This window comes from Clinocottus analis, unplaced genomic scaffold (assembly GCF_023055335.1).
Source record: "Clinocottus analis isolate CAN_PGR_092001 unplaced genomic scaffold, fCliAna1.0.p SCAF_8, whole genome shotgun sequence".
NCBI classification, from domain to species: Eukaryota; Metazoa; Chordata; class Actinopteri; order Perciformes; family Cottidae; genus Clinocottus; species Clinocottus analis.
The window spans coordinates 9,069,828-9,094,064 of record NW_027176240.1 but is presented as its reverse complement, the minus strand read 5'-3'; the positions used below and the strand labels follow the sequence as shown (position 1 = coordinate 9,094,064).

Here is a 24,237-nt window from a genome sequence, read left to right as displayed (position 1 = left end):
CACCTGTGAGCAGCTTCTCAATGTTGTTTTGCATTATGGAATGAAAAAAAGCAGATCTAGTTTGCATCCTGGCATTTTTTTATATACTGTATTTAGTCTCTTTAGAAGCAACACACTCCATATTAAAAACAGAAATTGAATAAGTATGTATAATTAAAATTGGGAAAGAGTTAAAAAATCAAAGCCAAATAATCCTAAAAACACACACATGGAGAGAACATAGTTTTGAGTCATGTCTGTCTCGCAGTGGCTGTCTGTCATTATCAGCTTTGATAATGTCTAATAGTGCCTTCAATGGAGAACCCGACCAAGATGAGTTCGTTTCCCCAGCTCTATGCAGCTCATTGGATGGGGCCTCTTCTTCTAATCACCTTTCATTACAGCCTTCTGATCCCCAGCTTTCCTTTGTACACCGCACTTCATCGTCTTTATTCTCCGCTCTAATTGCATGTGAAAGATGCCCCCTTTGATTCTGCCTGCATGCCAAAGTGCTATCAGGGAGAGAGTGTCGAAAAGTGTCATGTGTGTCTGTCTGCTCGGAGGATGAGGGAGCCGTGTATTCACCTGCTGAGGACAAACCCGTTTCTCCCCAAGATATGACGTATCTATCAGCAGCTCAGAGGATATCAGTGCTGTCTGTCAACATTATAGCAAAGGGTAGGTGGTAAGAGGATTGGAGAGGGGAGGGGGGAAAGAAGAAAACACGGAGAAAGAAACTCTGAATTGCACACTTCTAGCAAAGCACTTAGTTGTGTGTGTGTGTGTGTGTGTGTGTGTGTGTGTGTGTGTGTGTGTGTGTGTGTGTGTGTGTTATTTTCTGAGCAATGGGCCCCTGATCCACCAGCCTTGTCAAGTAAAGCTTTTTCTTTACCCGTTCAGTTTTTTTTATTTTTTGTCTAAAATTTAAATTAAATGAAACAAAACATTGAACCTTTTCTTTCTTTTCTCCCCAAATGCCATCATTTGTTGCTTTTCAGTGGAGGTTGTGTACCCACCATGTTAGGCTTGTTCCCTGTCAGAGTTTAACCTTTTCAATATGATGTCTCAAAGACCTTTGGTGACCACTGTACGGCTGTAGAAAGGCTTATTGTCTGCAGGTTTTATATCCTGCTTCCTCTGCAGTGACTCGTTACATGCATGACCCCCTCAGAGCAGGAAAATATACTGCACATGAGGTACAATTAGATCATTTTGTTTCTCACCCTCTGAAGAAGTATCCCTCTAACAAGGGTCTTATTTTGGTAACAAATCCACGGAAGGGCTCTCGAGTGGCCTGATATCTATTCATTGTTCAGCTAGTGTTCCGGGATGGGGAGGCATGAGAGACACAGAAAGACCGCACTCTGACAGAATCTAATCAAGAGTTGTCCTAACATATTACAACTGACTTAAGCTCTATCTTTTCTCTCAGTTAAGTCTCACTCACTCAGAATCAAAATAACCAGGGAGACAAAGACAAGGAGAGAAAAGCGAGACAGAGAGGGAAGATTAGGAGATGGCACAAAAAAGAAAAGGAAACACACACACACACACCTCCCTTTCTGACTGAAATGGAAGACTACTTCCGGCTCCAATTTCGGCATATGCCAGGGCGAGCTGCGGAAAGATAAATGAGCTCTCCAGTACCAAGAGGAAACTGATTCTTTATCTGGCATGGCACTATTTACTGACATTAAGAAGGATAATATCAATCAGCAAGCTGTCAGCAACCCAAGTGCTCTGTGAGAAGAACAAAGGTGCCACTGTCTCTCTTTTGATACGTTTACAAGGACATGTTAATGTACCTGCCATTCAGGTGCAAATAATGTCATCACCACACACCCAGATCAGGGCCTACTGCTCCACCTTAGTGATGAGTAAAACTGCCCTGGGTCACTTTCCAAAGCTAGCATTCATAAAAAAAATAAACCTCACAGGTCAATGAGCGAGCAATCACCACAACGAGAAGAGCAGCAGAGTACCAACATGACCGCACTCCTCGTCTGCCTGTGAAATATAGCTATGGGTAACAGATTTTTTTTCTAGCTTTAGTGGTGATAAGCAGGAAAAAACACATGGCAACAGCATCAGGGAAGCGTCGGTGTAATTACTTTTGGCCATCTTTCAAACCTTTTTCTCTCAGGAGAGAGATGTGTGACAACATATGACAAGAAAGCCAACAGGCTTCCCATACAGAATAGTGGAATCCATCATCACTGAGGCAGACACACCTGTCTGGCTTTGAGAACAATGCCACACTGCCTATTTATTAGGTGCCAGAAAAGTTTATGTTTGTTCGGTGACAGTGACAGCAACTTGATCCTTTTCATTTTTGGGAGGGGAATCTCAAGCTTTGGGGAAAGGAGGGAGGAGGGGAAAGTCTGACTCACATATTTTCTTCTCTCGGTGCTGCACAGTGAGTTCTCTTTCTTCCTGATAGCTGTCTACTAAGGAGTCAGAAGACAAATAACAAAGACTATCATTCTCCAGAAAGCTTTCACCAACTCCCCCTCCCCCCATCACAAGAAGATACATATTATATCCTTTTAACACTTCAAGTTCAGAGCAATCTCAAGCCTCAATTTACAAGATATGGAACTGCGTAGTGAAGCAGGGAGTGATTTAATTATCCATGGTATAGTTTGGTATCTGTATCCAGTGTGAACATAACTGATTATTAATAAGAAAACAGACTTCATGACTGGCAGCCTCTGCCAGAATCATTTTAAACAAGATTAGAGAGCTCTGTCAATAAAACGTTAAGGTAACTCAAGATATTCTACTGTATTATATCTCCTGCAATCTAACTTAAAATATGTGTGTATGTTTACTGTGTCTATTTGATGTTTTTTTTTTTTTTTTATTGATGGATTTAAAAAATAGCATAGCGATGATATATTTTAATTGTCATACAGTGGGTAAGGGTTAGTTTAAATGTAATAATATCAAAATAATATCAAAATGTTAAAATCCAGGACATTGTATTGAGCCATGTTGCACAGTGGGCGATCACTGCGGTCCGACTGTCAGCCAGCCGTGTTGACGGTACAGTGCTGGCTGTCATCTTAACAGTTAATAATTAGGCGTCCTCCTGCCACAAAACAGAGTGCCACGGTGACAAAAGCCAATGGCAACCGAGGTGGCGGCTTGGCTGCCGCATTATAAATAGTCTGACCGGATGATTAATGAGAGGGGCCACCGAGCTAAAGCAGCAATCTCGCACACAGACAAAGGCTGCCTGCACAGCTGCCTGCACACAAAAAAAATTAAACAAAACACAACAAGACAAGCCCTGTCCCTGGATAGGAACAAGAATTGAGGCAGAGTGGCAGGGAAAGTGGAAACATTCCAAGTAAATAAATGATTGAATTTTTGACCGACAGCTTATGAAGACTTTATTTAACCTTCAAGCGCTTTTGGGTTGGATCATCATTAACATTTTGACAGGCCCCGTTGAATGGTTGGGTCGAGCAGGTTCCTCATGCAGGGAAAGTTCAGGAGAAAGGGCTTCGTAATGATCGTGGAGGAGACAAAGGAAAAATGACAGAGAACCTTCGGTAATTTGATAATTTGCTGGACTTTTTATAACCTCTCCCAAAATCTATAGAAGACATACACTAGTTGCCGAACCCAGGTTGGCTGAGGAAGATTTAAATGCTACTACAATGATCTCTCAACAGAGTCCTCAGGTCCAGACAGAAATGATGAGAAGGTTCTACTTGTTTCCAACAACATCCTGTAAAGGCTCAAACACTGTGGATAAATTGGTGGTCAAATTAGACACCGTTCACAAGCAATGCATGTTCTATTCAAATAATCGTTCAGTGCTGTTTGCCACACTCAAATGGTTGATATTGGCCTTTCCCATCGAGTAAAACCATCTGTTTAATTTATGAAATTGTGTTTCCCTTCTACATTTCAGTCACGAGTTTTGACAGTGCGTCATCTTTCCCTCCCGGTTTCCATCACCTACCGTTATGTCTCTCCAAAGTTATGAGCTGAGCACTTCTACTGTAAAATGCTACCCTCCTTTACCATTTTAAAATTATACTCATCAAAGCAGACAAATCAATCAACGGATGACAGCAAATGGATAACAACGATGACAATAGTGACAAATATCTGTTTTTCTCTTGAAGGAATGTTCCACAAACAAACATGGATGCTCTATTCTGCTACCGGTCAACAATTATCTTGAATATTTTGGATGTACCGTTGCTCCAAGCAGTTTCCATTTGATGGGCCTTATTCTTCCCCTCCACTTTGCTGTGCTCAGCTGGCAGGGCTCTCAGTCGTCACAACATCTCCTTTTAATGTCCCTGACAGGGGGTTATTTGCTCCCATATATGTTTTCTCTCCAATTACACCATGGCAGGCTGGAGGCTGCCAAGCCTCGCTGCTGAGATGCTGATGGTCACCTCTTTGACTAGTCCTTCCTGCCTCCTGCACTATATTTTTCATCTTTTTAGATTCTATTAGAGAGGAGGACTCTCTCATTTGTCTGTCCTTGGTCCAAAGTGTTGTTTAACATCTGACAAGCATCAGCAACACAATGCCAACTGCTATTTGGGGAGAAAGGTAATATTGGACTTCTATTCTCGATTTTTCCCTCCAGGTGTGTGTCTGGTAAGAATATGGTATGACCATTTTTAAAATAACAGTACAAATATTCTCAAGAAAAGAATTCAGTGTATTTGGCCAGAATGTCATATTGAAAAAAATGTGTACAAATAATTGCACAAACAGACAAAGCAGCAGCAGTAGCCTGAGTATATATTTAAATTACCACACACACACTTTATTAATTATGCCAAGATGTTTCAACCTGAATATTTAATACAAGGCACAATGCTAATCTCCTCCTAAAAACATTAATTAGAATAATTTGCTTGATTTTTTTGTGTCTGTAGAGCAATCAGGCGGATCAAAGACAAAGTAAAATGATATCAAGGGACTGGTATCTCAAATATACAAGATGCAAACCCTCTGAATCAATAGAGCAAAACAGACAGCATTCGTGAGTATAGCTTTAAGCTAAGTGAGATGGCGAATGCAAAGGCTGCCATTGATACCACAATGAAAAATGCATGATTTCAGAGAGAGCACTCTTTTATCTACAAGGCAAGATCAATAGTAGGACGGGGTTATGGAATCAAAGTTGTTTTGCTGATGCAGTAGTTAACTGACACTCTTAAAAACATCTGAACACAATTTGAGAGAACAAAGCGTGCTAAAAAGACATTTGGAGGAGAGTAAGGTGAAGTTCTGTGGGTTGATAAACTTTCTTTTCACATTCAGGAAGACAATATCAAACGCTGAGTGTACAGGGCAACCAAAGTCAGATTAATTTACCACTGACAAGCTCAATGCAGGATCAGTGAAACATATTTTTGTTTCTTTGCTTGAACTACAGTAAAATAAAAATAAAATTGACAATCGTTACCACCAATCCACAAGACACTGCATTTGTTTGTTTTTTTACCCTCTAATCACACATTAAGTCACAGGCTATTGTAGTGCTGACGAAGAAACAATCTATTTAAAACAATCTCAACAATTTACAAAATGGCATTTGCAAGTCCTCACTCACACACTAACAATATGAATTGTATTCAGAAAACACAAATGAATGTTAATTCAAAAGCAATGTTGCCTGTACTGTACTGAAGAAAACCTCTGGCCCACCCTCACACAACATGTGATCATTGATTTCAACATGACGCTGACGGAGCTAATTATTCTGTAACTCAAGTCCTGCCTCTGTCCTGACCTTCGCCCTATGAGTGGACTGAGGAAGAGCCAGCAGCTTTCAGCAGAAGCTTGGGCCTGTCTGGCCTGAGAATGTGACAGGAGATAGACAGGGAAGAGACAGAGAGAGAGGGTCACAGAATGGAGGAAAGGAGACACAAAGAGAGAAGGAAACATGAGAGAAAGAGAGAGAGAGAGACACCGAGAGAGGCAATGAAAGTGAGTGAGAATGACTGGCAGACAGAGGATTCGTCACAGTCAAAGAGTGAAGGCTCTGGCCACAGAGGGACCTGGTGAGAAAGCTAACAGATAGCGATCTGAGTTATCACTCTGCGCTGCGGCTAACAGCTAGCAGCTACCCTGTCACCGCTGCCTAAACAAGCCCGGTGTTTTCATCTCCATATACACAACGCGGCACTCTTTCTTCTGATGGAGATAAGATGTATAAATTATGAGCAGCTGACAAAGTCTACTCCAGCGCCCCCGGCGTCTCATCAATCACTAGCCTGTGTGTCAGCAGGTAACTGACGTGGCCCCCGGAGGCGCAGCCCCCCTCTTTAGGTGTGTGAATGTTTTTGTGAGCAAAAAATTTGTGTTTGCTACTGTGCAATTGGGGCTTTTGTGCATGTCTGAGTATTGTGTGTGTGTGTGTGTGTATGTGTGTGAAGGTTGTGTGAACAGCTGATTCAGTTTTTACTCCATGCTGTTAAAGAAAGAAATACACACAACTGGCACACACACCGCCAGACGAAATACAACTCCTGAGTATATGTGTGTGTGTGAACTCAAGGTTTCGCTGTTATACCTTGAGGTTATCTGATGTGCTGATATATTCCAAAGAGAAACCTAAATGCTAGAAAGAGAGAGACGCGTGAAGGACTGAAATAGGCAACAAAAAAAGAGTGAAAATGGGAGCTGGCATGCTGGGTTGAGTCCTGGAAGCCTTACAAGGCCAGTGGTAGACCACCCAGTATGATTATTCATATTAACAATTTTCCATGAACCTCAGTTTCTCTTGCCTGCAAACGGAGCATGGTCTGGGCCTTTAGTTGTGAGGGTAGCCATGACCGACATACACACAAAGATACACTGCAATATGCTGAATTCTCAGTATACTGAATTTCTGTTTAAGTCAGAGACATTCTAAATGGCAAACACTTAGGTGTTTAACACATCATAGCTAAAGTAAGCAGCATAATTACACGCTCCGTGTCAGCAAAACAGCATAATTACAAGCTACAAGTTGTCAGTGTCGGATTTCACATCGTTCCCATTTACAGGCCAATCATAGTCTTTTCACCGCTCATGTTTACCACAATTAAGGCCTAATTTCATTACTGTAATTACAAGCTGTATTGCTAAACAGTGGAGATTACATTCAGGGCATTACACATTCTTAATGAAAATAAGTTAGCAAATTAAATAGATTTTGGGTTTTGTACCGATTATATACTTTTACAGCGGGTAGTCATTTTTTGCTTCTAGCACTCCAATGATAATTTCAAAAGAGTCTGTTTGAGTTAAAACCGAATTTCCATTCAAGGACAGTTCATAAAAAAGTACTTCGAAGTAACTGCATTCAATGAAACATTCACTCCTCTTGGACTGAATTTGGTATACAACCTCAAACCACATCCTTGCGAAATTACACAATGTTTGTGTACACGGCCCAAAGCAGGTAGCGGTTGCTCCCGCACACAGTATCGATCCGCTGTCTTGAAGTGAAGTTCAAGAAGGAGAGAGCGAGGCAGAAAATTCTGACTCCCCATGGGGACAGGAGAAACAGCTCATCTCTGCACCAAAGAGAAGGAGGGCTGTCATGTTCTGTGTGATGAGCTGAAAGACTAGAGGCGGCCTGGAGCAGCAGGGTATTCCTTCCCCCCATAAACAAACCTCCAAAAACAAACAGTTCCACCCCACAGAGAAGGAGACGGGACAGTGAGACAAGAGGGAAGGACAGACAGGCGTCAGGAAAGTATGGCATCTGTGACAGAGGGCACGAAGAGAGAATCTAGAGGAGATGAGAGGACGAGACAACAGTGATTTTTATGAGACTTGTTGTCTCACTCTTTCTGGCCTGCTTGTTTGGTTTGGATTCAAGGCTATAGGACTCCATATTTTGATCACCCTCATGAATTATGTACCATACACCATTAGCATTAGTTAGAGCCATCACCGTATCAATGATACTATTGTTTCGATTTGGGGGGGGCAAGTCCAGAGACACATTATCTTCGAAAACCCTTCTGGAGAGAAAGAAAGAAGATGTCTGGAATCCAGCTGACAAAAGCACTCAGTCGTCCTGAAATCTGATGAGTCTGACAGGATGTGAGCCCATCTGATCCACTGCCGTCTCAACATTTCCCTACAGGGGCTGGGTGCGGGGGATGGGACGGACAGTCTGCTTCTCACCGGGCTTTTAGCGCAGGTGTGATGAAAGTCAGGGCCGGCGTAGCTCAGCCCATCTCTCGGATTACCCCGAACACGTTTTTTGACGGACGTTGCCAATTGGCAGGCAAAACGCTGAGAAGTGACGCTCATTGTGCCCTCTACCCATCTGCCGGCTGCATGGAAACAACATATCAGGTGACACCTATTATCATATCATATTAAATGTCTGGGCTATAGGTTACAGTTGTAGGTCTTAACAAAAAAAAAAAAGATAGTTCTCACAAAATGAGGCGAAATGGTCTGAGCGCTACAAGGTCAACACTGTCAGTCTGGCAGTGGGAGACCTGTGGGAGCGGTTCATCGCCGTGAGGTAAAAGTGAACAGGGAAGACCGACAAACAGTAATAAAGAGAAATAGAGATCCATTGTCTGTCCGAATGGCTTTGCTCGCCAGCCACAACCGAAGTACAGTACTTCCTGTATTCACTTAATCAGACTCAATGAAATGACAAACCTTTGTGCCACAATGCTTGGAGAAGTTATACTTGAAATAAAATTTCAAGTATAGTTTCTAATCATTGCTTACAGTACATCTCACAGATTATTGTATTACAGACCTGTACAGCTTATTGGCTCTGATTCAATTTCTTAAGTGTGGTACAGTGCATAGAAGTCAGACCTATTCTCGGAAGAGGCTCTACAAATCTGTCAGCTTGAAATTGAACACCGACTGCAAATAGAAACAGAATGAAACTGTCAGAGGTTACAACGCCTTTGATAACCAATGAAAGATGCAAATAATTTGACACTGAAAATAAATAAAACATGTCTGGCTGATAAAAAAAAAAAAAAAGATGAGCTTAACAGTCTTTGTTTTAGCATGTACACGACTCAGATGCTGTACTTTAATCACACGTTTCAGAAGACGGAAGCTTCACCTCACCTTCACTACAGATCTCATCACAACAACAAAACCCAACAACGATGATGTGTGTGATGCAGACTGGTGACACTGACACATTGTGGCATTAAGGATCTTGACTCACTTCACTGTCCATCTGTGCCCTGTAGCTGCATGCCAATCCTTCACAGGCCTCTACAACACACCACGGATGACAGAAGAATGCTGTTTGAGTGTCACTTGACCCCCCCTGCTCCTGCAATGACCTCCAGTGCACCCTGGGCAGCCCTCACTCTTTCACATATTTCCACTGCTAAACAAGAATGTCTCCCCCTCCTCCTTCGCTTCAACTCAATTTCCTCTTTATCGCTGTCCAATTCTCCCATCGCCCTGTTCATCACCATGCTTCTCTTATGCTTTTTTTCTTCCTCTATTCAAAACTTGGGAAGGGAAAAAAAAAGAAAAGAAAAACGCCTTTGCACCATTAAAAAACACTGGGATGAGTGGCTATTCAGAGTGTGATTGTTGGGGAGAAAAAGGGGCTGCTGTGTTTGTGAAATGCAGAGTGGGAGAGAGTGTGTGGATTTTGGACAGATGCATATGAGAGGTGCATAGTGTAAGGGCACCCTTCAAACTTATATACGGCTGAAGAGTCTCGAAAGTCTTTCAAAAAGCTACGTGAGAAGTAACACACCACAAAGAGCGAGACTGAATTCACATCAACAAGCCTGTTACGCAAACTTTTGACCAGTTAAGAAATGTGGACCAGATGCATTAAAGCCTTTATTTGTTTAGTGCTCATTAAAACCAATGCCGACTCACAACCGTACCTGAAGAGTTGGAGGCTAAATGCATGTGTTAATATTACTGAAACTGGATGTCCCCTTCCTGTAACTCAAATGTGAAGCTCCTGACAGGCTTAAGCCTTTAATGCACCAGATTTGACTGGTTAATCCTATGAAAAAACATCCTTTTTGTCCCTCAGGTGGAAAGGTCGCACGGCGAGGCCCCTCTTCTTTCAACCTACAGTTTTACTCTAGTCTAGGCCTCAAACCTGAATATGCTCTCGCCCTTAATGCTGGCCTGTCTCACCCTCCCCTAAGCCGTCTAGCCACCACATGCATAAACTACAAAGCTGTAGGTGTCAAGACTACCTGTCTCAACAGCACCCCCCTTGCTTGACCTGCGGATAGCCCTCAGGGATATTAATTATAGAGTAGTCTGACTTGTTGAGAGGAAAGAGAGAGAGACAGAGAGACAGAGAGAGGATGAAAGATGGAGAGCAGGAAAAGATAAATGCAGAGATGTTGTTACAGAAGCTGTCACCTCCTAATCATGTCATCCTGCTGTACAGAGGTGACGCTGAGGCTTTACTTCATCAGGTTTCCCATTCATCACCGAGGCTGGTTTGAGGTGGAGGTGGTAGTGCTTTTGGACGATGCGGGGGGTAGAATGGTAAGTCTCAATTTCCCACAGTGTTTAAATTGTTAACTGTCCAAACCTTACCGTTTGTCACCTGGCCCAAAAATCATTGAGATTTTTTTGGAAAAAAAGATTGTGAATATAATGTTCTGACCGGATCGTTGAGCTCCCTGTCGTCTAAAACCTTACATATCCATTAGCTAGTCCTTTCACACGTTAAATCATGACGTGCGTGTGCAAAGGATCTGGCTGTTTACACAAAGTGAAGACAAGAAATTGCAGAGCTAGGGATTCATTTCATGGACCACTTAAAAAGGAACACACAACATAACACCGTGGCATCTATTGCTGAGTGTTCAATACTCTGTTGTGTGCAAAAAAAACATGGATCTATGATAATATGACATGTCTGTATGTGCTATAAAGATATTGTGTGGACAGCAATGTCTACTCCGCAAGCGTAGATAGACACCAAACTGCCACCATGTGATCAGAGCAATCTGTCCAAACAAATGGAAGCGTCTCTTGTGCATTACCGTGTTAGATTAGACGACTCTCGGTCATTTGATTCCCCGCTGTCTCGACAGCTCTCGTTTCTAATGGACCGAGTGGGATTTCACAAAACGCAAAAATAGGGAGAGGTCAACGTGTTTGAAGGTTAGCCCTGTCGCGGGAATCAAAATAAATAACGTTCAGGTGTGCTATTCTCTGTCAGGTGAGTGCCTTAATGATGCCAAGTTAACACATACTAAATAACAGTGTCTCCCTACACACTGACAGCCTCAGAAATAATTGACCAGCGTGCTCCAAACTGAGACGCAGTAGGCAGAGAATTCAATCCTGCAGCTGACAGAACCCATTGAGCATGTCGCTAGATTTTGCATTATACACAAAGCAATGTCAGGTCAGGGATGCGGCCTCCTGCTAGTTATTTGCGATTGCATCTCTGAGGGTAAATTACCTGGCTCTCCATAATATGGTCTAGTTAACTAATTTCCTGACAGCACGCTGTCTCATATGAAAAGTCTCAGATTTACAGCCTGTCAAAAACATGATGGAATGTTTTTTTTTTTCTTTCTCTCCCCCTCCTTTCTTTTTTGCAAATGCTTGGCAGGCTCTCAACTAAGAGCTCATATTCAATATCCTCTCTCGGTGTGCCGAGGACATCTCTAATTCCAGACAAAGACGTACGGCTGAAAATGAACAAAAAAAGAAACATAACCTTATTATGTTTGAAGGCTACCAGCAGTGTGTCATTTCATCCACAAGTTCCCATGCAACAAAAATGTACTTATAGAGGGGTTGTTAAGTGATGTAACATAGTTCTGTAGCCCTTAGTAAGGAAGCAGGTGAATCCATTATCCAGCAGGCCTCTGCACATTGACAAGTACACACACACACACACACACACACACACACACACACACACACACACACACACACACACACACGCACACGGTGCTCTGTCATTTGATTGTTATACATGTGTAAATCATTCACTCTCTGTCAGAAAAAAAGGCTTTGACAACAAAACCTCACCTCAGCAACGGGGTCACGGGGAAACTGAATCCCACCGCACACAAAGCATAGTTTTACCTGCGAGAGCACGGCCTGCCACTGATCGCGACAAAGATAACAATGACCCAGTGATGGTGTGAAGACTGCCTTTAAGCTATACTGTGCAGGGGGAACAATACAGATTCGCAGAATACTCCTAAACCGTCCTCCCCACGGAGCTCGACTGTGTCTGTTTTAAAGTTCACAATGCAGTTCCAAGGTCTGCCTTCCTTTTCTTTCCTCTCTTTCTCTTTCTGTATGTGTTGCTATTCAGCTGGACGGTGTGGCCTATCATCATCCCCACAATGACAGTAGGTGGAAACGCTAGCTTTCATTACACAAAGTATAAATAGTGTAATCTATCAGGCCTGCCAATCAGGATGATTGATTATGGGCTGTCAGGGAGGAGAGTGACACATTAGAAAAGTTTGGTTAACAATGCCTGTAGCTAGTGCGGGGCTGCTGCCACCCAGCCCAGTGATTAATGTGTTGTCAGCCTGTAATCCCACACCCACGCTTAATGAGGCAAGAATTTATCATCTCAGCAGAGTGGCAGATGTCAGGGGGGAAAGGAATCCAAGTGGCTGGAAACAATATACTTTTTTCTAGCCCATGTCTGACAAGTCTGACAAGCTCTAAAAACCACAAAGAAGGTCTGCGTAAGCACAAACTTCAGTGGAGGGACTTTCTGCTCTGTCGTCCTCTGTTGCATGTTCATAAAAATCCCCCTGCTGAAAGAAGACTCTCCATTAACACTGTACCCAGAAGAAGACACAACTGGTATAACGGGTTCAAGGAAAAGTCCAATGCCACCATGTGTGACATTAATAAAGTTAAACCTTCACTTTGGGCTCACTGGTGAATCATAAAGAAAAGTGATACTTCTGTATAGAGCGTATCCTCATCTGGCACAGATTTTAAACTCTAACATTCATTAACTTTCTCAACAGCATATTAACATCTGCACGCCATAAACAACAACAACTTTACACGAATTATCTGATAAAAATCGGAACGTGAATTAAAGCAAAGCTGTCTCGAGAGGGTGCACATGACAATCAACTTCAAAGCTAACTATAAATGCGAGTGCTGAAATAGTGATTAATGTGCACTGTCAACATCATCTGAAAGAGACAGGCAAATAAATAACTGATCTCTTTGAGAGATTGAAAGTTTGGCACAGTTCTGCGGAAACAGCCGTTGGGGTAGGAGGTGAGAAAGAAAGATGGATGTTTTTTTTTCGGAGCCCCGAAAACACTAAGCCAGCTGTCTCTCATTAGGCTAGCAGCATCTTCCTGTCACCAAAGAGGCCAACCGAGAGGATTAGCTCTGATTGGACTGATAGGCCAACGCACTGGGACGCTGCTCTACGTAATAGCTAAAAGCATCATTTGATAAGAAGTGTAATTGAAGAGATGCCTTAGTGGCTTTGCTATTGTTGTATGTAAAGGGATTGTGGAGTTGTGCAACCCCTTGGCATGCAATGAAAGAAGACTCAGTTTTATAGAGGAACCGAAGGATTGGGCGATGTGGGGCTCTGAGTACAGAATTTACTTGACATATGTCTAAGAAATGATGTGTTCAATGATACTGGAAGGTGAAAGTGTGTTATTTCCCCATAGTTTTCTGTGTCTTAAAGGAACTTTGAAAACAGCAAAACCGTGTATAAAAACTCGGCCCTTCCCAAAGGCTTGTAAATTCATCTAGTTGGAACAGTATGTGTAAAAAGCAAAAGCTTTCTGGCTTGCCAATCCCAGGCACTCAACATTATTATACTAATAAAAACTCAACAAAGACGTGCATTATACAGAAAAAAAAAGAGAAAAGTTACGAGAACGATCGCATGATTTGTCAAAGTTTATGAAAACTTTATATCAAAATGGAAGAGAGAGACATCTCATTATTGTTGGCTAGCCTTGGCCTGTTTTCTGACAGGCCTCAAACTCCACTGCTAAACACAAGAGACGCCGAGACAACAAATGCTTCACCACAGAGGCGTTCCTTCTCTGTACTGGATGCCAGCAGAAGGAGAGGAAAATCAGTTAATGCAACACGGCCACTTCAGTGTCTCATAAAAGTCCATACAAAAAAACATGTTTGTTTTTATACTCTGCGTTTTGCCAAAAATGAGTAACACATCTATCATGTTTGCCTGCAAGAGTGACGTGACACTCAGGTCATGCACCCTGTGTCTCCGGGCTTTGAAAGAGGCAATAAATCAATCTTGGTCCTATTACTTACAATTAATTGTGCTTTAAAGTTTTACAATGTGTTTATGATATGCAGGGCCTGGATGATTTATGTGGACAGTTTGAGTCACTCCCTCTAATTGCTGTTGTTTTCCTGGCTTATAACCCCAGCGTGACCTCTCAGTTTAAGCTGCCAGAATGCTCAGAACCAGGCGTGTTGCACTGGTCCACACACTGGACAGGCGTGTACTTCAGCAGTCAAAAAGGAGTGACAGAAAAACACACACATGGAAACATAAAGCACTCACAGGTAGTGACAGGCAAACACAAGACACCTGCAAGAATGAACACTGGGCTCTTTGGAATAATATGACACAAACACACAGTGTAGTTTGTCTATCATAAAAACTAAACACGTCCAAACAATGATGAACAGCTGTTTTAACATTTAGGATATGTTGTCATTAAAAGACGAAGAACAGAGCAGCAGTGTCTCAAGTGACGCAATGACAGATAACAATATATTATGGAAGATGGAAGATGGAACATAATTTGAAAGCAAGCAGATCACAATATGTAGTGAGTTTATTTGTCTGAACATAAAGCAGACAGGCACTCAGCATGGTTCCAGTTTCCCCACAACGCCTACTCTATCCACAGTGCTGTCCTTACTCAACCTGCTATATACAGTATACATATTGAATCAGGAATGTGTCATTAAAGAAAAGTGACAAATACGAGTTTTGTATGTATAATAGCTGGTGCAAATACAGAATCTAGCAGAGAGCAAAGAGTGGTAATAAACCTGCTTCTACAGCAATCTGTTGGGTTATATTGCCTTCCCCTGTTGAGAACCATATTCTTTGAGTTTTCTCGGAGGACACATTTGTTCAGTAAAATGATTCAGCAAACCCACTGAAGGCACATTCACAAAGCGCTATATTGCATGCTGTTTGTTATGTTTGAGAGCTTCGGGGAACTCATAACTCTCGAGCAGAGATGAACGTGGCAACATACTTTACAGGGTGCATTTGAGACTTGAAAAGGAAGCAAAACAACCAGCCTATAGCTAAAAGCCTCCTCTTTTTCCAGAGTTGCTTTGCAAAAAAAGCCACAATCATGCATCACATAATGCACAATCATGAGTCTAAAACCAAGCAGTCTATCTTAGATTCGCACTGTTCCCTTCGGTGCAAACTCAAAATGAACTGCTGTCTACTGCAGAGTAAAACAGGTTAGTGTCTGGGGAAGAAAAAACAGAACTGAAAAGATCCACTTGAGGACTTTCCTGGCTCTGTCACTGTCAATTCCCCTGAAGAACCGTTACCCTGTGTGCAGAGACTCATGGGACCCGGGAGCTGGCTCAAGCCACCCTGCAATGCAGTCTGCTTTACATTATACACAGAAGGATGTGGGGGGAAAAACTTGTGCTCATGCTCGAAAATCAAGTCAAATACTTCGTTCAGGCAAAATCTAAGTGACATCCGAGGAACATTTATACCCGCTGACGTAGCTACAAGCTGTGCTTCGTAAGGGGGACCATGGACTTACTTCATTCCCTGTGAAACACTCTCAAACATGTGGCAAGAAGTAAATGTTATTCTACTAGTTAGATTTGCTACGCACTTTTTTTTTAGCAGTGCTCGGGATCTGAAAACAGAATGTGCTGTCAGTGTTTTGATAGACATGGCCAGTTTAACCCAAGGGTTCGGCAGCATGATGTGGGCTCAGTGGCAGAGCGGAGGGAGGTGGAGGAACTGAGCCAGGAAGTACCACATGTATTTTCCGAAAGCAGCCCAACACAGTCCAAATGGCTCTATGTGGTTTAACGCCATTTCATTCCATGACCTCTAAATCCTCAAAGAGAATTATCACATTATAGCATTCCAACACACCCAATTTCCCAAAATACAGCTTAGGGCTTTTCCACTCTGACTCTGCTTGTTGTGGTTTTGAGAAAACACTTCAATTGTCCTAACGTTGGTTTTTTTGTTTACTTCAGGTATATATATATATATATATATATATATATATATATATATATATATATATATATATATATATATATATATATATATATATATATATATATCCATCCCTTCTCTTGTCTTTGTCATTTGAGTTTATTGCCTCTGTTTCTGTCAAACTACTTGTCCTCTCTACTTAGAAATGCAATACAATCAAAACCTAAAAGAGAAAATAAGCCCCTTCTGAGTTTGAAGCAAACACCAAAAATGCAGACACGTCAGAGGCAGCTCATTGTCACCCACTTATGGTGTCACGTCCACTCAAGCATGAAGGCACACAATAACAATTAAACCTCAGTGTGTGAGCATGGCTATTCCATTTGAGCTCGATTCTTTGTCTTCTCTTTGTCACAACGTTCGTCTTTACAGTGAAGGCTTGACTTGATCACAATGTTATACATTTTTTAATATATATATATACATACATATATATATATTAATTACTTTTTGTCAATTTAATACTCACAAATCTCATCACAGGTTTTTGTCTGCATGTGTCTTTTCCTGCAAACAGTGGGCCAATGACTGTCTGGCTGTGATGTAGGCAACATTGAAAACATTGGAAACTTATGAAATGTTATGGTGTTCAGATTGTGCTAAGGACCATAACTGCTTTATCAGAACCATGTGGTGGCGGCCGATGCCATGCCATAATGGCATGATTGAAAAGGAGTTAAAACTGTGGTCACAATCCACTCCGATATGACTCAAGAAGAAGTCTCCAAAGTTCAGCACTGTCGATTTCATAGCAAGACCATTAACTGTTCCAATACGCACATCATGCAATGGGAATGATCTGATAGAGCGGGTTTTTTTTTTCAGATTTATGCTGTCATGAATGGGCATGCATCACCGTGACCCTGCTGCCGTTGCTGCTGTTTCTATGGTTTCAATTTATATACTGTAAACAGCAGGAAGGAGATTTGTCATAAAAGGTCTTCAAGGAAAAATAACTGTACACAGAGCAAAACACTTTTTTTATATAAATAAACCATTTAAATCACGTTGGTTGTCCTGTATTTTCCCCCCTTCCAATACTTGCACTAATTGAGACTCAAATGGTAGGGCAGGCGACAGCGAGACAGCTAATTACCATCCTTTGTAATGAAGCAAATGGCAGACACTGTACCATGAGCCACTGTTATGAGCAACACCCTGCTGTACCAGACATAAAAGCAAACACAAATACATAATTATGTCATCATCTCTCCTTGCTCTCCTGTTCTGTTGCAGACATTGCATTAATTGGTGGCCCGCACTACTGGTCAGCTCACAATCACTCTGATGATGTGGACAATTAGAGCCGGGAGGTACTCATGGCTCATCAAGTCTGTGATAGTTGACGCATCACGTCTCATCTAAATCAAAACAAATGTTATGGAAATGCCGCTGTGACATCCCAGGGCTCCGACACGGGATATGTCCCGGCGAAAATGCTCCTCATTGTGTAGACTCAGTCAAACACTGCTAATAAGGAACTGCGGGTAGGACAGCAAAAGCATGTTCAGGCACACAAAATACTGTGTGCAATGGGAGGCAGACACGTTTTCATCAAAGCTCTAACCTTTTACTTTGCATTGGGAATAAATAATCATATACAGCAGGTTCAAAGACACAAAGACAGAAAAACACACACATCATGTCAGCTAGAATCAGTGATTATCTCTCCTTTCATCTAAGGCTGTGGCGACAAAGGCAAACATTTCTTTTTTTACTGACAAGCTATGTAAATAAATTCTTATAAAGTGACTTTACCCTGCCAAAAAGCATTGTAGAGGTCCTTAGTTTCGTTTTATATAAAGTGGATGAACATTGTTTTCATTCCACTTTTCTCCATCTACCAAACATGCCAGACTGAGGTTAAATTATTTCAATGTTTTCCTTTCCCGCTTGCCACTTGCATGAAGAATCAAGAACAAAGCATAGCATGAACTGACACTAAAACAGAACACAATATCTTATCTGAAACAATAAATATTTTGCTTTTCTCTTGCGCTTTTCAACCCGACATCGCCTCACATGCTTCTGATTTGTCATTGGATGCCTCCTCTCTTGCTATTCTGGATCCATTTTAACCTCGCAGGCTCACTGTCAGAGCCCCAGAGACCTTGAAACGACAAAGCTTAGCTGATCCAAAAAGTAAATATTTCATGACCTTACAATTACATGAAATCAAATCTAGGCAAAAGCTGTTCATTTATATTGCATTGTCAAAGGGATGGAAGAGGGGGAAAAAGGCTGGGAAGGGGTGAATTGGTTATATCTATGAACCTCCCGAACTCTAATTAGTCTGTGTAGCCCAAAACAAGAGAGGGAGGAATAAGTGCACGGGCTCGGGATAATTAAGCGATTGTGAGCGCCATGTACGTGAGCTGTCACTCCAATCGCCAGCCATGTCACACTTGGCAACGCAACCGCGACCGGACAGCCGCCCGTCGTCTTTGATCTGGGCTCATGCATACGAAATCAGGTCAGGCTGTGGTCACACATTTACACGCACACACACACACACGTGCGCACACTCACACACACACACACACACACACACACACACACACACACGTGCGCATGCACGCACACACACTCACAAACAACACAAACACACACACACACACACACACACACACGTATACACTTTAAGCGATAGTAAAGAGAGACTCTTTACAAAAGGGCCACAGTACGAAGACCTTTGTTAAGGGAGACTGACAGTCAAGCATGCACAGGAAGAAAAGAAGGATAAAGGAAAGAATAGAAAAAGGGAAGAAAGGAATGAATGTGACAAATCCACTCAAGACTTCTGAGGGAATACTATTTAAAACAGTGTATACACAAAAAAATAAAATAAACGGGGCTTAACTTACAGCTTCCGACTTGGGTTTGACCACTTTCATGAATGCTCCTCTTGCCTGCGCCTCCATCATTTCTTTTTGGGTTACTTTCCTGGTGTCCAGAAACTTCAGCTGGGGCAACTTGTGCAGAACAAAGTACCTGTGTACAAACAACAATTCAACTTTAAACTGTACCATGGCGCTGCTTAAAAAGGTCTCCTTGTAGGCCTTTTCTTTCCAAAGAGACAAACATAGAATCTAAGGAAGTGACACACTAATCAAACTGACACACGCTCTAATATGTAAATGTATGCATCAACAAAACTTGAAAGAAAGCCGTATTTACTGAGATTTAATGCTGGTGCAGATTTAATGGTGATATTTTCTTGCATGTAATAACCTTCAAAAGCTGATAAGAATAAGTACAACATATAAATAGCACAAAAGGAGATACAACCCGTCTGCCAGAGCTGTCATTCTGGCAGCATCACAGATATCTCTCTAAGCTTTCAGACACAACCTTGTCTTTCATTGGTAGGGAGCGAAACGTCAAAAGATAATGGTTGGAATACATAGATGACAACAGATCCTTTCACAGGCAGGCAGGGATAGAGGAACCAGTATGTCAGGGCTGAGCTGGTAGCCAAAAAGGACATGCATGCAGCACCTAAGTGGAGGGTGAGAAAGGACGAGGGATATGGGCACAGACAAGACCTGTGCGCAAAGAGCCGTGACAAATTGATGATGGCAATGGCGATGAGGGGAGATGGCAAAGCTTGTGTCAAGATTTCATCACCTGAGGATTATAAGGAGGGGATGCAGGGATCACGTTTAGACTGACACGGAACAGAACATATCTCCATACAAATGTAAGAAACTCAATATCTGACGTAGTTCAAATGATACATAAAGCAAAAGGAGTGGTTATCCACAAAAATAAAAAAAAAACTCATTAAAACACTAAATATGTCAAATGGCTCTACATTACTTTTTAGAGGAACATTATTATCGGGTGGAATGACCTGTTCCTAATGCAAGCTCCTTTTCCGATGAGAGCACCACCACTTAAAAAGAAGAGGCCCCAATCCCATCCTGTGTCTCCCTCCCTGTAAAAGGACTTTGTTCAGGGCATTTCCATGATGAAACGTGAAGATGCCCTTGGGAGACATGCAGGGAGGTTATTCTCCATAGGTAACCTACCATCACAGGGTCAGAGCAGATGACAAGGCTCTGTCAGCCAGTAGGGATATTAATGATTCAAACCAACCGAAGAGGGAGGATACGGGAGCACAGGGGGTTAGGGGGAAGAAGAGAGGACCGGAAAGGGAGGAAAAAAACCCACACTCATGCACTTTATTTACCAGACATGTGTTAAGAACAACATGATTGTTGCTGCCCTAAAAATCTAGAAAACTTGCTTCTTTGCTCCTATTATACTTCACTTAAATCCTTTTTTTCAAGAACTCTGTGATTTGCTAGAAGATTATGGAAATTAAAGTCAATACATATTCTTTATGGTAATACTTTATTAGATTTTTTGTTAATTTATTTTAGATATAATTCAATTAATTAATACAATAACGACTGGTTATATATTTCACATAAATACATTCAACACCACTAGAGATCCAACTATTTGCTTGAAACATTTTTCTCTAGATTTGTTGAATTTTATTGTATTTTGCCTATAAATTCTAAAGACAAAGATAGATTGTTTTAAAACATATTTAGTTTTGCTTACTTGCGATGCACTAAATAAAAGGTGGTTACTCAAACCAAGTCAGAATTACTTGAGGATATTAGAAAACTCTGGGGCCCATAAAATTGTGTTTTCAAACACTCACTATTAGTATTACATCTACAGAAGATAACAAAAGAAACAAACAAAAATATTCTGTAGACACTGTGGGTAATTATTCCATTAAAAAAGGTTGAGTGAACATTACAGTTGGCAGTTGAGGCCCCTCAGGCACTAGCTCTTTGATCTGAAACAAAACGAGATCGGACAAACTGATAACTTTCCTCGAGATAAGAGGTCAAAGTATCACATACAGATCTGTTAATCTTTACACATCACAGAAACAAAGACAAAAAGAAACAGAAGTTAAGTCACATCTGTTATCATATTTCAGTTTTCAGAGGAGACGGTGTCCCATAAGCACAACGTCGCATTGTGAACATGTAATATTACAGCATTGAACTTGCTTTATCGTAGCACTACAAATGGTCACATTGCATACGCATGGCTGGCTAAGAACAGGACAACACTTAACCTCCACGCAGAATACACAATGCTGTGTGAAGGAATACTATGTTTCTATGTCGCTGCACTAATTGGGGCACCGATGCAACGGACTAGGGTAGTTCACTTGAGAGACCAAGAGCTCCCGAGGCATTGGGCTGGGTATTTATTGCCCAAGGCCAGTGCTGTCACGACCTGCATACAGCCTAACCTTGTCAGACATGAAATCTGCATCACGCTCAAATTGATGTTTTACTATGTGACACATTATGAATATTACATTACAGGACCCTAGACGTTGTCAGTCAAAACAGAACAGCTTTCCTCACCAGCAAGATAAGCATGCAAGGAGAGAGGAAAGGGGGAGAAGGGGAGGCAAAGTGAGAGAGGGAGTGAAGGAGGGGGGGGGAAGACAAAAAGAAAGAAGAAAGATTATTCAAGAAAGGCATGGGTGGTAAATGATTAATAGGCAACGCAGAGTCAGAAACAAGCACTTAGGGCGAAAACAGACAAAAGAGAGTATGCTTTTCGCCTTTTATCGCATTTCATGTAAAGGACCCTGACAAATGGTGGTCATATTGCATGGCTTGAGGCCTAGCTTGATGTTTAATGCATCATCTGCTCTGGTAAGGTAGGTAGTAAACACTCATTTGTGGTGGTGACTAGTCACACATGAAATCCATTTTGCAAACTGGAGTGTAGAGGGGCCAGTTGACAAAGCTTTTAGAGTGATGTGGTTGAATCCACAGTCTGCAAGTGAAATGTAGGGGGCTGGATGTTTTAAAAAAAGGAACATCTCCAAATCCATTACTTACAAAAAGCTATGACTCTGAATAGCTTAGTATCAAAACTGTCTGCCTGAAAATATAAACACACCCACACTGAACATTATCCATCCATCTATCTAAAGAGTTATATTATATGTGTTTCTTATTTATGGAGACCATTACCACAGTCCAAGTAGTTACTTACCTGTATCTCTGGTAGTCGTCCTCATCCTTATCCGGGCTGACCAGCTGGTTGGGGCAGGCCTCATTTCCCAGCAGGCTTAGGTACACCAGTGACGGGGTCACATCAGCCAAGTGTTCCAGCAGGGCCTCGATATCAGTCAGGTGTCAAAGGGCGGATGTCAAGGACCTAACGCTGTTAATTACATTAGCATTTACTACCCGCACAGCCCCTACCGTGCCTGTCTGCACTAAAACACGTCACTGTCAAATTTACCGAAGTGCTCAAAGGGGTTAGTCACTGGCTTTGTGAGACTGGGCAGACAGAGGGGCAATTTAAGGTGCAGGCTTTGGCATATAGTCGTGACACAATTTGGCTGCTGCTCTCTCTCCCTTTCTCCCGATCTCTTTCATTTCCTAGGTGGCCGGGTGCAGAACAGTGACAAAATGATGGATGCCCTGTGGTTCAAACAGTCCGTGCTTCCCAGAGCCGTGCAGTGGAAAACTTTTGCGAAACGTGGAAAAAACAAACAGCCCCTAAGCAGGCACATTCATCACTAATACATTCACTTGGAAAATTGAGCCCCAAAGTGTCAAAATACAACTGCACTAATGCAGTGCTCGAGCTTTAAAATGGCACTGTGCCACGACAGGATGTACATAATTGGCCTATTAGCATGTGCCGACCACTTCACAACCAAACTCAGCACACAGTCCCAGACGCACACTTCAAGGAGCCCCAGTTTTAATGTTGACTCTGGAAATGTGTGTGTGTGTGTGTGTGTGTGTGTGTGTGTGTGTGTGTGTGTGTGTGTGTGTGTGCGTGTGTGTGTGTGTGTGTGAATGTGCAAGAGTGAACATCGTTACCCAGCAGGATCTGCATAACCAGAGGAAAACGGGACACATTGCTAAACCTGTTCTGAAGCTTAGACGGGAAGTTCACACATTTCTGACTGATCATAAACAGCCTCGCAATGTGTCTCTGTCTAGAATGTAGGGTGTGCAGAGCTCTGTTTTTTAACGTGTTTACTTTTGGTGGAAAGCAGAACACACAGAGCCGCTATAACCGATGAGCCAAAATGTGAGCGTTAATAATTGATGAATAGATTTATTTCTTTTTAGTGAGGTAAAGAAGTGTATTTATGCATCATGGATCCAAATCTCAAATATCCTGATTCTATTCTCCATAAATTTAAAACAACTGATATGTCCAAACAGCAAACACATCGCAAAACATTACGTCCCGTTCTTTGGCTTCTTTTAATGCCACACTTTTTATTCTCTTTAAAAAATAAAACACATCTGTTGGGTTGACTCTAAAATCTAATTCCACTAGAGGTCCCTGTGGTTCAGAAACTAGTTCAGTGTGGAGCTCTGTGACAGCCAAGTTCCTCTTCTCTCTTTTAAAACACCCCCGACAAAAGCACAACCTTAAAAACTGGTTCTCTGAGACAAGTGCAAGTTGTATTAACATATGAATGTAAACAAAATACATTGATTCTGAGACTGATGTGTGCTTTCTATGTCTGGATAGTAAACTGCAAATGAAAACGAGACATGGACTGAGTGATTAGTTTGAAAGGATATTTGGTTCTTATTGACTGTAAGGGTGTGGAGGTTGGGTAACCTGGGCAACAGGAGGTCATTTCCAAGCAGATTGTTGTCAACGACCAGCTCTTCCAGCACAGTGAACATTTTGAGGCCCGCCAGTGACCTGCGAAGAAAAGGCAACAGGACAACTGTTATGGCTCTAAATCTGGTCAGCTGTTATTGTGCAGAAATATATATTTCCCTCTTTCATACGCCGGGAGTGTTTGGGTCCGGGCCTGTCAGGGAAGTGAATGACAAGAATTAGTGGTGCTGAGCTCCCCTGGCATGGTGAGGCATCCTTCAGCAGCTGGCAGGATGAGGGATGGGGGTCACTTGTGAGTAGCCAGGATTCAAAACAAAAGGCTTCAGAAATGCGGCGGGCAGGATGAATTTGTCAATGTCTTGTGCCTTGAGGCG

The 24,237-nt window shown here is 42.0% G+C and overlaps 1 protein-coding gene across 1 annotated transcript in view; it reads right to left on the bottom strand.

Annotated features, from left to right (window-relative positions):
• Positions 1-24,237, bottom strand: part of lrmda (leucine rich melanocyte differentiation associated) — a 186,310-nt gene that overhangs the window by 37,645 nt on the left and 124,428 nt on the right. Inside the window, exons 3-5 of the mRNA XM_068568474.1 lie at positions 23,818-23,944; positions 22,256-22,395; positions 19,075-19,201 (exon numbers count right to left, since the gene is read on the bottom strand). Of these exons, the coding sequence (XP_068424575.1) occupies positions 19,075-19,201; positions 22,256-22,395; positions 23,818-23,944 (394 nt within the window). The remainder of the gene's footprint in view (positions 1-19,074; positions 19,202-22,255; positions 22,396-23,817; positions 23,945-24,237) is intronic.